The sequence below is a fragment of the Pelobates fuscus genome, chromosome 11, assembly GCF_036172605.1.
Source record: "Pelobates fuscus isolate aPelFus1 chromosome 11, aPelFus1.pri, whole genome shotgun sequence".
Taxonomy (NCBI): Eukaryota; Metazoa; Chordata; class Amphibia; order Anura; family Pelobatidae; genus Pelobates; species Pelobates fuscus.
Window position 1 is genome coordinate 139383461 of NC_086327.1, and position 20601 is coordinate 139404061.

The 20601-nt window shown below is 45.4% G+C and overlaps 1 protein-coding gene across 8 annotated transcripts in view; it reads right to left on the reverse strand.

The window, feature by feature from the left end:
- Positions 1-214: 214 nt before the first annotated feature.
- GRAMD1B (GRAM domain containing 1B) overlaps positions 215-20601 on the reverse strand; it is a 136173-nt gene continuing 115786 nt past the window's right edge. For all 8 annotated transcript variants that reach the window (XM_063436244.1, XM_063436247.1, XM_063436245.1 and 5 more), the window contains 9 exons: positions 20258-20401; positions 19935-20053; positions 19534-19676; positions 18977-19080; positions 6793-6996; positions 5315-5399; positions 4183-4290; positions 3978-4098; positions 215-2690 (listed from right to left, as the gene is read on the reverse strand). In XM_063436244.1, the coding sequence (XP_063292314.1) occupies positions 2607-2690; positions 3978-4098; positions 4183-4290; positions 5315-5399; positions 6793-6996; positions 18977-19080; positions 19534-19676; positions 19935-20053; positions 20258-20401 (1112 nt within the window). In that variant the 3' untranslated portion in view covers positions 215-2606. The remainder of the gene's footprint in view (positions 2691-3977; positions 4099-4182; positions 4291-5314; positions 5400-6792; positions 6997-18976; positions 19081-19533; positions 19677-19934; positions 20054-20257; positions 20402-20601) is intronic.

The following is a 20601-nucleotide window of genomic DNA, read 5'->3' on the forward strand; positions in this document are numbered from 1 at the left end:
CTGGCAAAGTATGTGATTCGATTTGTGAATCTGAATGGATAAAGCTAAATTTCACCAATAACAAAGGAAAAAAAAGTCACAAAAAAGTACAAAAAACGCAAAAGCAGTTTTTCAGATGATAGATTCCCTTTAATGTTTTTTATTTATTTAAATTTCCTTAACGTGTTTAGTTCACTACCTCATCCATTAAGTTTGAAATAAATTCCAGGCCCTATAGATTTTTCGGAGTCTGGATTTGTCTGTCCCCAGCCCCCACCCCAAGAAAAAAATTATAATTATTATTGTGATCTATCTCAAAACTCAAGCTTTGAATAAAACCTAACTCAAGCCTTAAATAAAGACACGAACAGGGGACTATTTTGCTCCCTTGGTATCAACAGGTGAGAAGGAAAATTGTGAAATGTTGACGGTTCACATAACTATGTTCAAATAAATAATAATAAATACAATAACATTGATAGTTAACTTTGTCTTTGTCAGATAGTGCTCAGCATCTCTGTCAAAACACGAGACTGATTCTTGGCAATTCCTGCTGCCCAAATGTCAGTCTTCAAATTACGTCATCACTTAGTGATACACTTCGTATTACAACAGTCACTGGAGAAAGCGTAAAACACTCACTCACTCTACATTCGTCCTTATTTCAAAAGCTGCTATGCAGCCAAGAGAATTAAAACAAAACGCAAACAAAGACATATAATGTCATATCACGCACACCCATCAATCTTTGGAAAAGCTACAGAGCCGAGTTCAAATACAAACTTCAATATTACCCTCATCGCCTGCTCAACATACTTGTAGTATTATCTATTGAACAGGCTGTTGCCAATGCTGCTAAAATAGGGACACTAACAGCACTCTTTACAGGAAAAAGCAACTATACGGGCACAGCAGAGAGTCCTTTTGGGATAACATAATTTAGTAAATCATACTCCATTTGTTTCTTAACCCTGATGATTAATAACGTTAAAAATGCATGTAGAGATATCAAATGTGGACAATCTTAAGGACCCTCAAGATCAGCAAAGGCTAAACTTGTATTTGAACTACAACTCCCATGGTGCTCAGCCACCTGTAAAACATAGCTATCCGAATGAAGACCTGTAGAAGTTGCCTATTAATGTGCTTCATTTTTGTTGTTCTGGCATTACTGTGGTGGCTGTAAAAGCAAGGCCTACCTGAGCACCATGGTGATTGTAGTTTACAAACTTTAAGGAGCCAAGGTTAGCAACTGCTGGTCAAGACCACAATGGGACCGCACTATTCTTGACAAAGAATGAGCACAGACACTTCATACAGCAGGTATGTCAGGCGAATCTTTATCACAAAAAGCACATAATTGCCAAGAAACCGTGTGTTCCACACTGTACAGCTATACGCCCATCCACCTCTATAGCAGAAGTAACCTTTAAACAGATTTATGGCAGAATCGACCAGATCCTGCAGGTCGACAGAAAGCCCTTTCCAAAGGTGTGGTTGGAGTCATCCTTTCTCCAACACCCACCATTTATAGACAAGCTACAGTAACAGAAGAAAAGGAAGGGCCAGAAAAAGCAATTGAGATGATGAATAGACCTCTTTTCGTGTATGCAAATACATAGGTCATTATCTGGAGATTTCCCCCAGAGTCTTAGCAGCAATCATTTAGAAATTCAAGCCTTTTTTTTTCCTAACCAGACACATTCATAGTTTGCCAAACAGTCATCTGAAATGTTCTGAAGCAGTGGCTCTCAATGTATCCCACACGTTAAACACATTGTATTTTGGATGAACCACCTAAATGAGATACAGAGACAGCAGATGGTTCATGCCAAACAATGGTTTGAAAGGAACTCCCACAGACGGTCCACCGTCTCTACACCAGCAGCCTAGTGGAGAGCGGCAGCTGACAAAACCTGTTTCAATGTTTCAATAGGAATTTCATACTTTTTGAAAGTATAAAACAAATACCCAAACCCCTTAATTTGTTTAAGCTTTAAGTTACTCAAGAGAAAAAAAAAAAAAATATTATAAAAACTAGCATTATCCACGTATTGCTCCATCTAGGAGACAGGACACTTCTCAGATGTTACACTGTCAAGGTGGGTCAGACAAGTGCTTGGCGGCAGTAGAGTCTTCACGGATTAGTCTAATCGTGTCTGATAAAATATATCCGCTGGGAGCTTTTGTGCAGAGCTCCCTTCTCCTTTCCTCATAGTTCTGTGGTGCCTCTGTTTGTCTCCTCAGCACCTTTCCACTTGGGGGCCTCAGTGAGCACCGTTCTGGTGCATGGGCAGCGTCAGGCTGACATACACGAGGTTTGCGGATGTCGGAGGTAGAGCAATGGCGTATATTTACACACTGGATTGAGAAAGATCCTTGCTCCAAAGAAGAGCTGCGCTAATCTTTCACGAGAACGTAATTGCAGAGTCCAAAACAAACGTTTGATAGTACGTTCAAAGGGTCCCATTTCAGGCAGCACATCATACCTGACTAGAGTAGCTCAGTCTTTTAGAATTATATAATATAAATTTGTATTCATAGTATACATATTTATATGTATCTACATATAAATCTTCTCTGTACATATATTGCACACTATTATCCCCGTTGTCTGCCCCGAAGTCTCATTGATACGGTTTCTCCTCTGGATCCGAAGCAAAGTCTCGAGAAATTATTCCGTTTTGAAGATTTATTAGAGAATCTTTCATCTGCAAAGGGAAAATATATAATAAAAACTACAATGCAAACAGACAACAGAAACAAAACAGAAAAAAGCAAAAACACAAAACTAACAAATCCACAAATATCAAGTTTTTGTCGTTCGAAAAAAATACTGATGAGAGGAAAGTGGCAGCTCGAACAGCCCAGGCTGGAGCCTCTATTTTCTGGTAGGGAGGAGTTGGGAAATGGAGCTGTCACCAAGACTCCATGACCCCTCCCGTGAGATGTTGTGGGACAAGATGACAAGGTAAGCAGCACAGAGGGAAAAGGGGGAGGAAAATAATGATTTAAAAATAAAAATTATATGGAAAATATGGGGGGAGGGATGACCTGTTTTTAAAAGGGTTAGAAATACAGGTTTGTATTCGTATTGATATAGTGCCCCTTTAAACACGTGTATATCAAATAACAAAATGTTTGTATGTGACTGATATAGTCTAGTATTGTAACACATTTTCTGCTACTTGTCTTATCTTTGCAAATAAATATCTATAGTTTTAGAATGGAAGGCCAAATATTCCAGTAAAATAGCTATAAAGGAGATAAGGAAACATTTATTTTGATGCTCAGGGAAAAGAAAACGAGGACAGCTTAATAACTCAATCACTAGGCATATCTAGGGCAATGTGCCGTTATAAAGAAAGCTGTGCCCTATTTATTTTACAAAGCACATACTTACACTGATCAACTACCCAGCAAAACACATTCTCTAGATTTGGGTTGCTGTGACAGGCTGTGAGCGTGGGGGAGGCTTAGTCCAGCAACTACTACCAAATATTGCTGTCCAAACTTGGATGCATTGCTACAGATAATGTAGAAGTGAAAATCCACGTTTCCTCAGCAATAACAAATGGATGGGCTGTGTAATAAATACTATAACCTTCATTAATGCATTAAGTTTAAATAATGCATTAACTTGTAATTATGCAACACAATGTAGTGGTTATGGTGTTTGAAGTGGCCCTTTTAGCATTTTGAGTTAGTAGTTGTAGGTGTGAAAGGTAATTCAATGCCTTTAAATGTAATTGTTATGTTACAGGGCCGGCCAGGGCTTTCTGGCAGTATTCTCTTTATCGCATTTGTGTGTGTGTTGTCCAGCGCGAGATAGTTATGGAATCTAACTACACCCTGTGTTTGCATTGGCGCAAAAAAAAACACCCAAAGAATACTGCAAGGTGTGGTTACTTCTAAATATTCATATTCTTAACCGTTACACTGCTGGATCGCAGACAGAATAACACTCAGTTCTGTGTATTCTTAAATCTGTGCTATACCTGGTCTAATAACATAACAGAGGACTTTATGATTTGCCTCCATTTCTGCATCTCCGTGTCATGGTGCTTTTGCTGTGATTCCAACAGCTGGGTCCATTCGGCTTGAGACTGCGGTAAACGGCTATTTAAAGAAAAAGAGGCTGCGATTAGGATTCCATGACAGCGAGCAAGCACTGGCCAGAGGCATTCCACAGAGTGCACTTACCTTTCCGGTAATCGTAGCCCTTGCCACGTTGTCATTGCCTGGGTGCTGTATTCCAACATCCACAGCTTGTAGAACAGCATCACATTGAGCAATACTAGGAGAATCAGACTGCAGGGAGAGAGGGGTGCCAGTGGTTATAATAGGAAGGTGGTTGGGTTTTAGTGAATACAACAGATAAGTTAATATTAGAATGCTGTATTCTGGATTTAAACACTCAGAGAATCAGACTGCAAGGAGAGAGGGGTGTCCGTGGTTACAATAGGAAGGTGGTTGGGTTTTAGTGAATATTCGAATGCTGTATTTAATCTGGGAGACAAAACTAAACTGTAGATGCATGAACAGCTCCCCAGCAGAGAAGCAATTGTAAATATGGAAATACTTGCTTGACTCTGTATAAAGAGTCAGAATAGGCCAGGGAGCCCATTGAGCACCAATATACAAATCCAATTGTTAATTACTTTTTTTAGGTGCAGCTATAGCAATTTCTTTAAATAATCCCAAGAATAATCTTTAGCCAGAGCTCAAATTAAATGGTAGCAGGTAAGGTATGCAACATCATCATCGAAAAACTCTGTTTTCTAAGTCTAGCATTACACGGGTAGGCAACTTCTTTCATTCTAAATGTTATGGACTACATCTCCCATAATGCTAGCAAGGCATCAACGGAGATGCAGTTCACAAGGTTGCCTTCCCCTTATCTATATGCACATATAATAGTAAGTAAGCTGTGGGTGCTTCATTACCTTTTGTGTCACTATACCCCACTCCCTCTAGAATGTAAGCTCATTGAGCAGGGCCCTCAATCCCTCTGTTCCTGTGTGTCCAACTCGTCTGGTTACAAATACATTTCAGTTAGTCCACCCATTGCACAGCGCTATATAAATAATAATAATATCATAATTTAAACTAAGTTTAGTAGCATTTTATTGTACAGTACCGCAAATAGCCACCAGGCGGCAGGTGAGTGGTTGAGAGCAATGGCTACAAGTTTTTTAATTTACACTAGTTCCCTTTTATAGACTGCTTCAGATCCAATTACTGAAATTGTTAAACTATCCTGAGATACCGCGCATGCAGATTTAACCAAGTCTGGGTGGAAGCATTCTGTTATTTTCTGAGCCCAGTAACTTACACACAGCTAATGACCAGCAGGAGTTTTGAAATGCTCTGGAGATGGCTGTGTTTTTCCTCGGGAAGATGTCTTGTCTGGGTGGATCCTATGGACATTTAAAAAAAAAACCTGCTTTAATATACAGTTTCCATAGAAACAGACCAACTGTGTTCCGAAACAATTCCTGATAAAACGATTACAAGAAGGTGACATTTTATATTTTGAAACGTGCTAAAAAAATGATGTAAATGGAATAAATAAATAAATGTCTTTTTACACCGTCAATAAAAATGATTAGCCATTTATCAATCAAACCTTGAGATGTACATTTTGTAATTGCAAATATATTGAGAAATTGGAACTGTTTGAGTGTCTAAACTCACGTTAAAAATAAACAGTAATATTTTTTTTAACTCTGTATATCTTGTTAAGTGATGGTTAGAATACATTTTTTCATTTACATTTTTCAGTCACTATGTTCCACAGTAGCACGTATACTAATAAATTACCAATATTCACACTTGGAAGTTAGTTAAAATGTATTCTAATTTAATATATTTATAATCCACTCACTAATGCCGTGCGATACAATAACGATTATATAAAAAGTGTAGTGATATTTTTGTAACAAAAGGACAAATATTAACAGTAATGCTCTGTAGTGGTTATAGTGCTTAGACGATCCCTTTAAATGCACTGACAGAGAAGTAGGATCGCTCACAATAAAATTCTTGCCCCGGGACCCTCTGTCCCAGAGTTTTGCAACTGGCCATAAATAATGTCAGAATTCCAAAGCAGACACTTCAAAGGAAACCGGATTCTGCTTTATAAATGATTTATGGCTCTATAAATTCCTTACACAAAGCATGCATAAAAGAGAGCGTTAAAATTATTAAACTGTACTATCGATCCACTGGACTAAAAATCCGAGTTAGATTTAAATAAACAGTATGGATCCATCTGTGTGGGGGAGGTGGCAGGAGATTTGTAGGTCATTACATAGATTTGCCAATTACTAAATATATATTTTTTTCCTATATGCTGGTGACTTTTATGGGCATTGCTAGGTCCCCAAAACACCTTGGGATTGAGCCCCAAAAGAAAATTTTATAGAAAAACAGCTGGAAACAAGCCCAAGCTTTATTGTGATCCCACCACGATACCCAACCAATGGAGCAAAGTCCAGTTCCCCAGTCGGCCCTCCAGACAGCCATCTTGGACACACCACCCACTCCCCCTAAGTATCCGAACAGAGCATTATACTACTTTTTTTTCCCCTTAATAAGAGGCTGCGACTTTGAAGGCAGCTGCCTGGTGTACAGCTGCTTTACGGCATATAAAACCCTAGGATTAAAGGTCGGTTGCATTTATACCACAAGATCCTTTACAGAGCATCTATTTAAACGGCCGTTCAAGAGGTTTGGATCCGAATGCTGAAATTCTAAATATTTACGATTTAATGTTTGCTGGTGGCACATCTATAGTGCAAAATATCTCACCTGCCACGTGTCTGATGCGATGCTGCCTCTCCTCGTCGGTAGGGGTGGTTACTGGACTCAAGACATCCTGTAGATGGGGAATTCGCATGTGCACGTGAGGTCGCTTCCTTCGACGAGCAGATGCCATCTTGTTGCTCTTTTCTTTAGGGGACTGTCGGTGAAGGTCAGATAGATATGCTGTCTCTGCTTTAGTGAGATCATTCTCTGTAAAACAGAACCATAAATGGAACCTTTAGAACCGAGAGCCAGAAAAATATACAATTAGTGGCCGGTTTACAAGGACAACAGGGGATCCTGTAAAATCATGCAAAACATTGTTTAATGTTCAATCAAGAATTGGGAAGACTAGCGATCCAAACAAGTCTAACCTCTCCCAAACCCTTTGATACCAGGGGGATGATGCCACTGACTATTTGTACAATAAATACCACACTTAGGGTTCCTTGGAATGCCCCCTTTAATACCCAAATGTCCATCATATAAACGATACCGCATACTTGAACGTTGCTTCTGATTGCATGCATTCTTTTCAGGACACACATCAGCAGACACTCCTGAAAGTATAATGCAACATTTGACAAAAATCATTGTGACACGGACTGCAGCCTTTTCCGATGGTGGCACAGTCAGGGATCTCAATCCTTTAGAGCCCCTCTTGAGAAGAGGTAAAATCGGAGGATCTCTGTATCAATCTGTGGCTGAAAAATGATTCAGCGTGGATCAAGAGCCCGGAGCAATGTTTCCAGTTTCTGGCCAAGTCCATTTCATTAAGAACTCTGGATTTTCAGGGGGGGGAATGCAGGTAATAACCAGCATTCGATAGTCATATCTAATAACTGTCCACACAGTACATATATAAACACCATCTACAAAAATATTCCTGCTGTCTTCGGCAATCCATATTACAGTATGTATTCTGATCTGTCCAATGGTTAGCCTTATTTTTATAGAAGTCACTAGACTACTAGGCTGAGAATCTCGTCATAGAATTCCTGCAAAATTTTATTTTTAAAATATCTCAAAAACAAGTGAATACTTTGTGAAGCATGCAATCATCCCCCAAGAGTGTTTTTTTTTTCATCTCACATAACAAGATGAACTATTTGTTGTTGGGGCGTGGTTTGGCCGTGGACGAAGATGGCCGCGTAAAGGACGAGCTCCGACCCACTTAGCTAATAAAGCAGGCTTACCCATCAGCACGGCACGAAAATGGGGCGCACAAAACGCCCAGACGGCTCCCAAACACCCAGGCACCCAGCAACTGCCGCACACACGGGCCCCATGGATGGATACCTGGCTCCAGCACCCGCCGAATACCACGAGGCAGCCGGCGCAAGCATGGCCGACTCCCCGGCCTCCTCACCAATACCGGAGACGGCTGCACCCACGCTGGCGGACATCAGTGCGGACATAAAGGCAATTAAAGCCCTGGCAGCAGCAATGGTAACTAAATCAGACATGCAGACCCTATCCGAGAATCTACACTCAGCGATCCGCACTGAGGTAAACTCTATTAAGGCCGAAATCTCCACACAGGCCTCCAGGATACAGGCAGCTGAGGCCTCAGTGCAAGCTGTTGGGGAGAGGGTTGAAGCCTCAAATCTGGCCATACATAGACAAGGCAATATTCTCCTACACCTGAGACGCCAAACCGAAGATCTTGATAACAGGGGCCGCAGATCAAACATTAGGGTCCGTGGCCTACCGGAACCTGAAGGGGCGGAAGCCGTAGAAGCAACACTACAGACGCTGTTCCGCGACATACTGGGCCCAGAAGCGCCAGACTCCATAACGTTTGACAGGGCGCATAGGGCTAACAGAGCACGCACGTCTGATAACACACCGAGAGACATTATATGTTGCCTCCACTCCTATAAGCTGAAGGAGAAAATTATGAACAAAGCCCGCGCAAGGCCCACCTGGCGTTTCAATGGCGCAGAAGTTGCCCTCTTTCAAGACCTATCTCCCCTCACGCTTGAGGCTCGTAGGGCCCTGAGACCCATTACAGCACTACTCAGGGATAGAGGGATCCCATACAAATGGGGTTTCCCCTTTATGTTATTAGCCAGACATCATGACGACTGGTTCCCGCTACGCTGGCCGGAAGAGGTGCCCAGGTTCCTTCAGCGCCTCAACCTCCCGCCTACAGAGGTCACCGACTGGATCCTGGGGCCACTGGACCAGAGGCAGGGACTTCACACCCCGAACTTGCAACGAAGACGACGAGACGTCACACCTAGGCGCCCACAGGCCCGCAGGCAACTGATGCCCACGGACCCGGAGGAATAAAGTTCTACCCCCCACTTGTATCCACCAAGCAAGGAAGACCGACCAGGACACACTAACATACCACGGCCCGCTGACAACCACAGATGACATCGCTATCCCGTGTACATCAGATGCCAGATAAGTACTGTTTACGCATACACATGTAAGGGGACTTCTTCATGACCGGGTGCTACAACACTCTTTTAACACGCCCTTGGGTGAGGAAAGCTACCCCATGTTGTTTAGGGAGGGGGGCCTGAAGGGGGGGGGACTCACCGTTTGGCCTACCCGTGGGATGGGTTATTTGCAGGGCATACCCCGCATGTGCACGTAAGACACAACCTATGTCGCTATACGGGACTATTGAACTGCTGTACACACGTGCACATATATGGAGACTTCCTTATGGCCGGGTGTTGCCACACATTCTCAACATGCCCCGGGAGAAGGGAGGCTGCTCTAAGTTGCTTGGGAGGGGGGCCTAAGGGGGATGGGATGCACCATCTAGCTTGCCCGCGGGATGGGACTCTTGCAAGACATGCCCCACTTGTGCACGCGGAACACGAACTAGATTGCTTCATGAGACTGTTGGTTAATCACGGGACACTCATGCATTTGATATATTATGGTTTTACTAACGCTGTGATGTGAGTTGGTCCGGTCGTAGCTATAACTTACCACTGACTATAGCACCAGAAGGGGGTTAGATTGAGGGAGGTGGGGAACGAATGGGGGATTTTTATGTGAATTTCTTATTTCGTTGATATTGATATGCCGGGCCATATTGGGTGTGATAGCTTTATGGGTGGGAGAAAGGCGGAGACGCCGAGGGGCCCTAGGGCTACGAAAGGGATGGGGGTCACGAAGTGAGCTTAACTGGGACTACACCTACGAATGTACCTATAGTACCAGATTTCTGGGGTTGGGGGGATGTGGGGAGGTCGGGCTGGGAGGGGGAACGGCTGGTTTCTGAATAATGTTAAGATGTGATGTCATGTGTTTATTAGGTGGCATTGTTTGTATCCTGCAATGTATGATAAGACCCACTTGCGATGTTCACTCTTGGCGGACGAACACACGCACACCCATACCGCCTGACTCCTACCCCCCCCCCCCTCCCCCATGGATGGCCAGCCCCGCTTCCTGTCCCCGAAACAGAGGAACGGGGACGGAGCCCGCTATGGGAGACAGGGGGACTAAGATCGAACTCCCTGTGCGGCCAGCCCGGCCAGACACGGCCCAAACTTCGAACTACCTTACGACAGCAATGGGCTATCCGCCCCGACACAGGGTAGGACCAGCAGCCACACGTACCGTCTATCCCTACAGTTGTAGACCCATTCCCCCATACTTCGTGACCGTAATACTCGATATTTTCACAAGTATTGGCCATTAAATTCAACTTAGGAACACGTGGGACACGGACACTCCTTTGAGAATACACACATTACTACACCACTGGACACTGTGCATTCATTACTGACTGGACAGTGACACTGGACTTCTTCGGCCACACCGCCACCCCGACATACACCTGTGTAGACCACATTACTGGGGGCCCCAGGACCGTGGCTGCCCTAGCTTGATAGGGAACGGTACGGTCTTGTTATCCACCCAGCTACACAGGACACCCTCGAGAGGAGGGGATAACTTTAATTCTTATCGACATCGTATCACTGAGCACTTACACCAGGGGCCACCTGGGACGGGCTACACTGGGTGTGGGCCGAGCCGCCCCCAACTCGTGGGACTTGTAACTTACGAAGGTTCTACCTTTCCTCTTCTTTAACTGCACTTATATCCCTTTTTTTTTTTTTTTTTTTCCTTCCACCCTCCCCTCTCCCCCCCCCCCCCCACACCGGCAGGCAGCGCGCGCGAGGGCCACTAGACCCAGAACACCTGAACACGACTGCGGAGTCACCAGCGACCTCGCCCGCACTATCCCAATGGCATACATAGCAGCGCCTCTACATGTCCTCACGCAAAACTGCCGAGGCCTTAACTCACCTGAGAAGCGCGCACACCTCTTACGAGAACTTCATCGCAAACGGATCTCGGTAGCAATATTACAAGAAACACATCTCAAATCCTCAGACACCCATAGACTGAAAGACAGAGTTTACCCAATTAACTATCACAGCACTCATCCCGAAGCCCGCAAGGTAGGAGTTGCGATACTGTTGGCCGCTAATCTGGCCTTCACTCTGCTGGACCGACAGACAGACCCCAATGGTAGGTTTCTCTTCATCAAAGGCACGATTACGGGGAAGACATACACCTTTGCCTCTATCTATGCGCCAAACGCAAAACAGGCGATGTTCTTGTGCAAAACATTCCGCCAACTGGCAGCATTCACGGAAGGCTCCCTCATCATAGGGGGGGACTTTAACGCACCACTGGATCCGTTACTGGACTCCTCGACAGGACACAGTTGTATCCCACAATCCGCGATTAGGGCCATCAAGAAGACCATGCGGGACTCGAGATTAGTGGACGCGTGGCGGACCATTCATCCAACAACCCGTGATTTTACGCACTACTCCGCCATACATAGGAGATACTCTCGCATTGATTATGTTCTTATCCAACAAGAAGGCCTCCAACACCTACAGTCGGCAACAATCGCACCTACACTGTGGTCGGACCACAGTGCAGTGGCCGTGAAGCTCGACTCCCCGCTATACAGGCCCGCCAGGACGGAGTGGAGACTAAATGAGTCGCTCCTCTCGGACCCGGGTGTGCTGGCTGACCTGACCGAACACCTCACTAATTACTTCAGGGAAAACGACACGGAAGAGGTATCAAAAGTGACGCTATGGGAGGCACATAAGAGTGTACTTCGAGGTCACCTCATTAAAATTGCTTCCCGTAAGAAGAGGGAATCGCAGCGACGTATGTTGGAGCTCACCGACCAAATCTCCCGCTTGGAAACACAACACAAACGATCACAACTTGAAGAACACTATCGCCCACTTTTGGATGCCCGCCGACAACTGGCAGACCTGGTTGCCAGCAAACACCATAGGGTGACACAACGATCCAAGGCCTTCTTCTACATCCATGCGAATAAGGGAGGGAGACTCCTGGCTCGCATGATCCGGCCCCAACAAGCGAGGGCGCAGGTCCACGAACTTCGGAAGACTGATGGCACACTTACTCAATTCCCTGAAGCAATTGCCACTGAATTCTGTAACTACTACAGACAACTATACAATTCCACACCGACACTCCCCGACGCCCACGGAGCGAACCTACAAGACGCAACATGGCGTTACCTACAAGGTTTCCAACCCGACGCCCTAACACCAGAAGAAGCAGAACTGCTGGAGGCCCCGATCACCACGGAAGAGGTACAGGCGGCGATTAAGACAGCAAAGAGAGGGAAAGCTCCGGGACCGGACGGACTCTCGGCGGGATATTACAAATCATTTAGGGACATTCTCGCGCCGCATCTAATGACAGCCCTCAATCGACTCCAACAGGGTGACACGCTACGCCAGGAGACGTTGGCAGCCACCATCACGGTAATTCCTAAACCTGGCAAAAACCCCGAAAACTGCAGCAGCTACCGGCCGATCTCGCTTCTTAACGCGGATGTGAAACTCTTCACTAAGATCATTGCCACCAGATTACAACGGTATGTGCCACGCTTGATACACCCGGACCAAACGGGTTTCGTTCCGGGACGGGAAGCCAGAGATTGCACGCTCCGGGCGTTCTCTGTTCAGGCATTAGCCCTTAGAGAAAAATCAGGCCTACTAATGCTCTCCACAGATGCCGAAAAGGCTTTTGACCGGGTAAACTGGAGCTTCATGATGGCGACACTACGAAAAGTGGGACTAGGAAGAGGGATGATGGCTTGGATAGAGGCGCTCTATACGGACCCCTGCGCTAAAGTACGGGTGAATGGCGCTCTTACGGACGCCTTCACCCTCCACAACGGTACGCGTCAGGGTTGCCCATTATCACCACTCTTGTTTGCCATCTCGCTAGAACCGTTCTTGGATAGGGTGAGACATACCCCGGAGATCAGGGGGTTTCGGCATGGGACTCAGGAACATAAGGTAGCTGCATACGCAGACGACATGCTCTTCTTCGTGAGCGACCCAACTGATTCCCTGCCGGCATTGATGCGAGAATTCGATGCGTATGGCCGGTTATCGGGACTGAAACTCAATCTCACTAAATGCGAAATATTAGATGTCTCGACCCCGATGGACGTAGGAGAGCGAATTCAACGTGAATACCCCTTTCATTGGTGTCGGGACCAGATGCGATACCTGGGAATCTGGATACCCAGGAACCCGAAAGAAGTGTATGCCACGAATTACATCCCTCTCTTGCGCACAATCCTAAACGATCTCAAAAGCTGGAACTACGACCACATCTCCTGGCAGGGACGTATATCGGTAATAAAGATGAACGTTCTCCCGCGGCTACTTTACTACTTTCACACCATCCCCTGGCACATCCCGACGGGATTTTTTGCATCTCTTAAGTCAGCGGTGATACAATACGTCTGGAAGGGAGAAAGGGCTCGGCTCAGCTTTGACAAGTTATGCCTACCCAAGAATTGGGGAGGCTTGGCTTTGCCAGATATTCGCAAATACTATCATGCCACGGTACTGCAGCGGATCAGGGATTGGCATGTGGCACCTGACACCAAACTGTGGGTGGCGCTGAATAGAGAGGGTAGTAACAAAGCCCTCCACAGACTCACGTGGCATACTTCGGTAGACGCAACATCAATGCTAGGCGCTGAATCACCCGTCGCTCAAACACTGAAGACATGGTCCCACCTGAGACGTAACCAACACATCTCCCCGCAGCCGAGCCCCCTGATACCGATCACCTTCAATTCTGATATAGGCGGAGGACTTCCCCGTTCTTCCTGGCCAGTTGTAGGAAATGAAGACTTTGTCCCGATATCCGAAGTCCTCAGCAACGCGGGTATACAGAACCTTCGGGACTGGAGTGGAATACCACACCCAACACTCATGCATAGATTTCATTATGCGCAACTACGACATTTTTACTATAACCTCCCCAACAGGGTAGCAATACATAGGGAACAAACGTGGTTTGAACGTTTCTGCACGACCGACTCTGATGCCGATGGCAGAGTCTCAGTCATATATCAACGGCTAATAACGGGAGAACGCTCCAGGAACACGGCGTTCAAGAGAAGATGGGAAGAGCTGACGGATAGGACGTTCACTGACACACAATGGGAACAGATATTGATTCTGCAGCACAAGAGCTCCATCAGCACCAACTACCAGGAGGTCAACTTCAAGCTGCTTTCCCACTGGTACAAGACCCCTTCCCTGCTACATAGAATATTCCCGGGATCTTCAGACGCATGTTGGAGATGCGAAACCCACACAGGCACAATAAGACACATTTGGTGGGACTGCGCACGGATTAAGCCGTTTTGGGAGGATATACAACGGGAGATGAGGATCATCCTGGGAGACCTACCTGACTTCACCATAGAAATGGCCCTACTCCATCGCACCGAGGGCTCAATAGCCCAATACAAGAGGTCGATAGTTCGACACCTACTAAATGCGGCCAAAGCATCCATTCCCGCTAAATGGAAGCAAACACAACCACCGACTGTGACGGATTGGCTTCAGAGGGTAGAAGACATTCACACGGCTGAGGCGCGATATGCAGAATTGCTAGGAAGGAGCACCAAACATGTAGAGGCCTGGACCCCGTGGTATGTATACCTCTCACGACCAGGAGCAGGGAGACCATGAAACACACCATTTCATACGGTCCTGGAGTGACCGAGCGTGCGCTGATGTCTGGTGCCACATCTAAACCCAACCCCCCCCCCCTTCCCCCACCCTCATCCACCCCCCCCCCTCTTCTTCTCCTTCCAACAATATACGAGGTTTCTTACTCATCCCCACGCGACCTATTTCTGGGACTCAATGGCGGCGGCTCGGACTGCCCCAGGGGGGCCGGACTGGGGGTACCTGACTGTGAGGATGCGTGAGCTATAGGAGAACTTTGCAGTAGATCCCAGAGTGGCGCTCCAGTGCCATCACCCCCCAAAACAAAAAATAAAAATACAAAAAAACTGACTACAGGGACGACTAGGACACTAACCGAACTGAACAACGACTCCACAGTATGACTCAATAGACCGACGAGAGGAAGGGAACATAACATACGCCCTGCGACACTCCAAGGCACCTCATCAGGCGTCTGACTGACGGACCTACGAAGTGGACAGACGCACCTAAACCACTCCTGTAACATGGGTGGCCACTGGAGGTTCTCCCCCAGGGGACCCTAGACTAGGATGAAGACTTGAGGGTTACACCCTTAGTGGTGCACTGTATGTGCTTGACATTCACACTCTCAATTGCTACACAATGCACTTAGCTCATCGATAAATACTCACATGTCCTCCACACTGCTCCCACTCGGGATTACGCAGGGGCCCTCAGTCCTATATATGTCGCATCTCGTTATGACTGCAAATATGAATACTACCTACTCTCCCGGCTATTAGACTTAAACACCGGGCCACCTGAAGGTGCCACGGAATAGGGGCCCTAAGTTATCCCATTATTTAGCTTTAATTGAGAGGTTTTTGATGTTACTGGAATGATATTAGCTTTTAACGATGCATCTATCTATATTTGCTTGCTTGTTACTTTGCTCGAGTTGCCTACGCTTTATTGGCTGATGAACAGCCATATGACGCTTGTTGCATATCAGATGATCAGAAGATAAAAATGCTTACTTTCGATGTTAATTTACGAACTGACTTGCCGTATATACACTGTTGTGGTGTATGACTGTGTGTTTCTGTACTCACCTGTTCGTCATAATAAAGAATTTACAAAAAAAAAAAAAAACTATTTGTTGTTGCCAACAGCCTGAAAGAATGTTATCGAGGGGGCGGGGCCTGACAGCCAAGATGGCCAGACGTGTTTGCTACTAGCTCCTGGTAAACTACGTTCAAACAGCTAAAAACTGCGGCAAAACCTGAGAAACTCGGCCCTAGGCAACCAAGGGAGCACCCTCACTACACTTGACTACTCCCTAAGCTTGAATTTGGGTGACCCGATGGAAGCACATGGAGCCTCAGCTTGCGGCCTACTACGGTCGACGGTCAGGGTGCTGGGGGAGACGGCCGATCTCCCGACCCCGGACTCCAGGCGGCCAAAAAAGTCTGCACAGCCCTGTTCCCCCCCCCCCCCCCCCACCCCTGGACCGGCGGGGGATATCCCGGTCCCCTTTGAGTGCCACCTCACCTCAGCAGGGTCGACAAGACTGAGTAAAGACCCTAGAACCGCATGGTCACCAAAGATGGCGGATGGTCTAAGGGGCAATCGAGAAAATGAGCCCTTCGAGACTGCCTTTGAAAAGTTCTGGCAGGCATTCTGACTCAGCATGAAACCCCAGGCACACCGACTAACCTCTCATGCAAAACGCGAAAGCCTAACGACAACGGAGGCTAAGGTACCTCCATCCAGGCGCAAGGCCTGCTCAACGCGGAAGCCAGCCCGGCGTCCTCTAGCCCAGAGAAGCCCCCGGCTTACTGTGGCCCGATCCCGACGACACTCGAGGGCACCCTTCCGAGTGACAAAGCTCACCCCAGACCCACAGCGAGACACAGCCACGCCACGACCACACAATCGAGACCCGGGCGCAACACGGCAGGGAGAGAGCCAAAAGCAGGAACCTCCGCAGCAACACCACTCTCGAGGACCTGACCCGGCAAGAGTCCGGGAGCTATTAGCACTACAGCTCAGGGGGGGTCGCCCTCATACCCACGACTCACACCCACGAAAGGACTTACCTCCACGAACACCTCGAAAGGCACATACTCGGGAACGTGTGAAGCTCCAAACTCAACCACGACAACAAGTGAAACATGCCCTTAGAGCTGCGACATGGGATATGGGCTCTATGGACTGCCATGGGACTCGGGGTGGGGGGCTCGAAGTTACAATTCTGTTACATGGGGCAGACTGGATGCCATTGATAGGAATAGGGTAAGCAATACCTAGAAGAAGCAGCACTCTCCTCATTAGCCTAGCAGTATCTCTATATGACACTGCATTTGGTTATAATGGACAATATGCTTTTAATTGTAAATGACATTACTGTTTCTGTTTTCTATTATTACTTGGCTATACATCTAATTACCAATGTGTTTACACGTCAGTCAGGCTGGAACGACAGGCTACTCTTTGCCCATTACCGGCGCATGCCAATCCATGACATGGAAGGGCCCTTGCTAGTTAGCAAACTAGGTCAATTGCAAACTAGCTTCCTAGGTCAATTGCAAACCCAAAGCGCGGTTTTCCCTGACCGGAACTCAGATCCTTCACTCCCCTACCTATTAAATCCCTGGAGACCAGGGTTTCCCATACAGATAGCCCACCACACATTGGAGGGGAATGCGTTCAGCCCATAGCCCCTAGTTGCTATCTACTGCGAACTTAAGCGACCCAAGCTCATTACAGAGGAGAATTAATCATATTTAAACATAATTCATTACATCTAAATACACAGTGTAACTATTGCCAAAAGCGAGTTCTATCACTTACTATAGCATTCAGAGCTCCATGTCTATGACCTAGCTTAATAACACAGGAACTGACTTTCATAATCAACACTAGACATATCAGACAAATCTTGTATCGTTTATTTTTCTCATTTTTATTTTTTGTTTTCTTTAAAAAAAAAAAAAAAAAAAAGTGCAAAACATTCCATTGCCTTGTACCTGTTATCCAATGTACAGTTAAATATCTTGCCACCGCTGTTGGGGCATTGCAAGAATCTTTGTTACTCATATGCACACAAAAATAAAGAATTAAAAAAATTAAAAAAAAATTAAAAAAAAGAATGTTATCGAGCCAGATGTAGATCCCATCTGTAAACAATCAAGAAAAAAAAAAAAGATTTGAAAAAGTAAATGTCCAGATTCCATCACTCAAGCAGAGCAGATTTCGAGGATCACCTTTCAGTGGTCACCAGTGGCAAATATTACAGCAATTAACTGATCAACGAGACCTCATGTGAGATTACCCTGAAATTCTGCTTTCTGCGCATCCTGACTTTGCAATCAGAATGGAACCTTTGATTACCAGAAATAGACAAAATTAAAATGTTATAATCATATTTTACACCACCTAAGAAAGACATGTTTATAACACATGTGGCTTATGAATTGCTAGTTAGGTGAGGGACCGATTATCAGCATTGGTTTCCAGGACTTGTCAGCAGACAGGGACTGAAGACATATGTAAAATTATTATAGTATTATTTTAATTTTCTTCTTATGTTTAGATAAAGATGACAGAGCAGAGTTTGCTGCCTCTTCCTGCTTTCGGCTCTGTCCTGTCATCCAACTCCTGTGACTTTCTGGTTACAGGGTGAGATGACATTGTGTGACACACCAGCATTATGTCACTAAATTGCACACACGGACCACAAGAGAGCATAGCAGAGATCCAAAATATTTTTGCACTGGTCCGCCATCTTCCAATTTTGTTTCTGGAGCCAAGTTAGCCAGTGGTGGATGGGACGAAATATGTAACAGAACATCTCACAGTAGCGATACATCTGGCTAACTACAACAAATGTAAACCCATGCTGCGTCTTGCGCTCTGTGAACTATGTGAATACTAGTCTTAAGGCATGGGTTACAGTAAATTACATTTTCAATTTAATGGTCTTATCGATATCCTAACACATTTCAAAAAACGGCAGTGAAATATTAAGAGTTGATTTTGCTTTTATAAAGGGCAAGATAATTTGCCCGAGGGCTCCTCAGGCCATAACCGGAATAGGAAGCCCTCTTTTTTACTTTGTGGGGTTTTAACATAATTTCCAAAGTTTCCTTGAGACAATGTGTACTTAAAAAACAAGAACAAGAACTAACCCAAGTGATGAAAATATTCATCCAATCCACTCCAAAAATTCTTCTCTATGAAGGCTTTCACGAGTCCCCAAGGCTGCTTCCGATAACGAAGCTCTGTTGAGATCCTGTAATGCAAACAGAAGGGTAAGTGAAATGTATAAATAATCTTGCAAATATATTTATGATGTAGGAAGCCAGGGAAGTGAGGTCTTCCAGAGGAAACTAGAGGTCTGTACCACAACTGTATCAGAGAGAGGAAGCCAGCATGTTAATTTCAGTCCTGGTGCCCTGTCTTTGTCCCAGTGCTGTGTAAAGTAAAACAAAAAACAGGGCACACAGACCGCCAGCTTCTTCCGATATACTACAAGGATTCATTTTAATTCGAAGGGGTTCAATCTAGCTCCCCCACTGAGTCTCACAACTATACTGTCAGCACCAGGAAAGGCTGGGTGTTGAGGCAACTGAAGAACCAAAAAAACATATTTAGAAATATGATGAATTTTTTAGGGAGCTAGGGAATACATGCGCCAAATGTCTTATTACAAAGGTATTTCCTGCCTTTGAAAATTTGATTGTACCTTAGCCGACTTTTGTTTCTTGCGACTCGCGTCAGAGTGTAGCGGTTGATTGTGTAGAAGTAATCATGATAAGGAATGTCGTGGGTCAGCACTTCAGCATCTACAACGTAACATTCACTCTCCTGGCTTGCCTTGTACAGCGTCTAAAAACCCAGATACCAAAGTGAGTTTGAAAACCGAGATACAAGAGTTTTAATGTAACAGACACTCTTTCCTTCACTCGCCAGAATATTTAGGAAAGAAAGAGGAGACAAAGACTGTTCTAAGATCGTGTTTCCCGAACGTCCATATATTACCAATATCTCCACTAGTGAAACCCTTAATTTACGCAGTGTTGGTGTCTCTAAATTTAGAATGGAGAAATCACTTGGTGGGCAGTTCTGTATATGCTTATTACTCACCTGTGTCTCCGTTACTGTAGCAGATTTGGGCGCCAATGGGTTTGTGAGTGCAATGGTATAGAGTATAACTCTTGTCTGATTTCCATTTTCCTCCTTCTTCCACGGGTGAAATATTACTTCTGACATCAAAAACAAAAACATGTGAGATCCTGCAAACTATTGCAGCCAACTACTTCATGCAGCGAGGAGACAATATGTTTTAACCAAAAAATGATAAATAAGAGAAGACAGCTGAGAAGGATCAAAGGATGGAGAAGACACTGACTGGAATCTGAAGAATGTTATTACTGGGTTCTAGGATGGTCCCCCGAAAGGTGTCTCACCCGAGAATCGACGCTGCTCCATGAAGTCTCTCAGGAACGGAGACTCTGTAAACAGCAGGCTGAACAGCTTGTCCACGTTGAAACTGAAAACCTCGTTGACGTACTGACGTCCGTTCAAGTCCTCATAGAATGCTTGTACTTCACCTGTGACAGAAGTCAAGCTGTATACATCTTTCTGTTCAATGTATCACAATGGTTCACAATGTATTAATCACCCATTGTCTCTAGACCCAGGTTCTAGGTTTTACAGACAACACTGCAAGAATAATAAGGTTTAAAATAAGTGCTTTGAATGTTCCTATCAAAGATCATATGCAGCTATTTTACTGGCTACAATTTTCTGT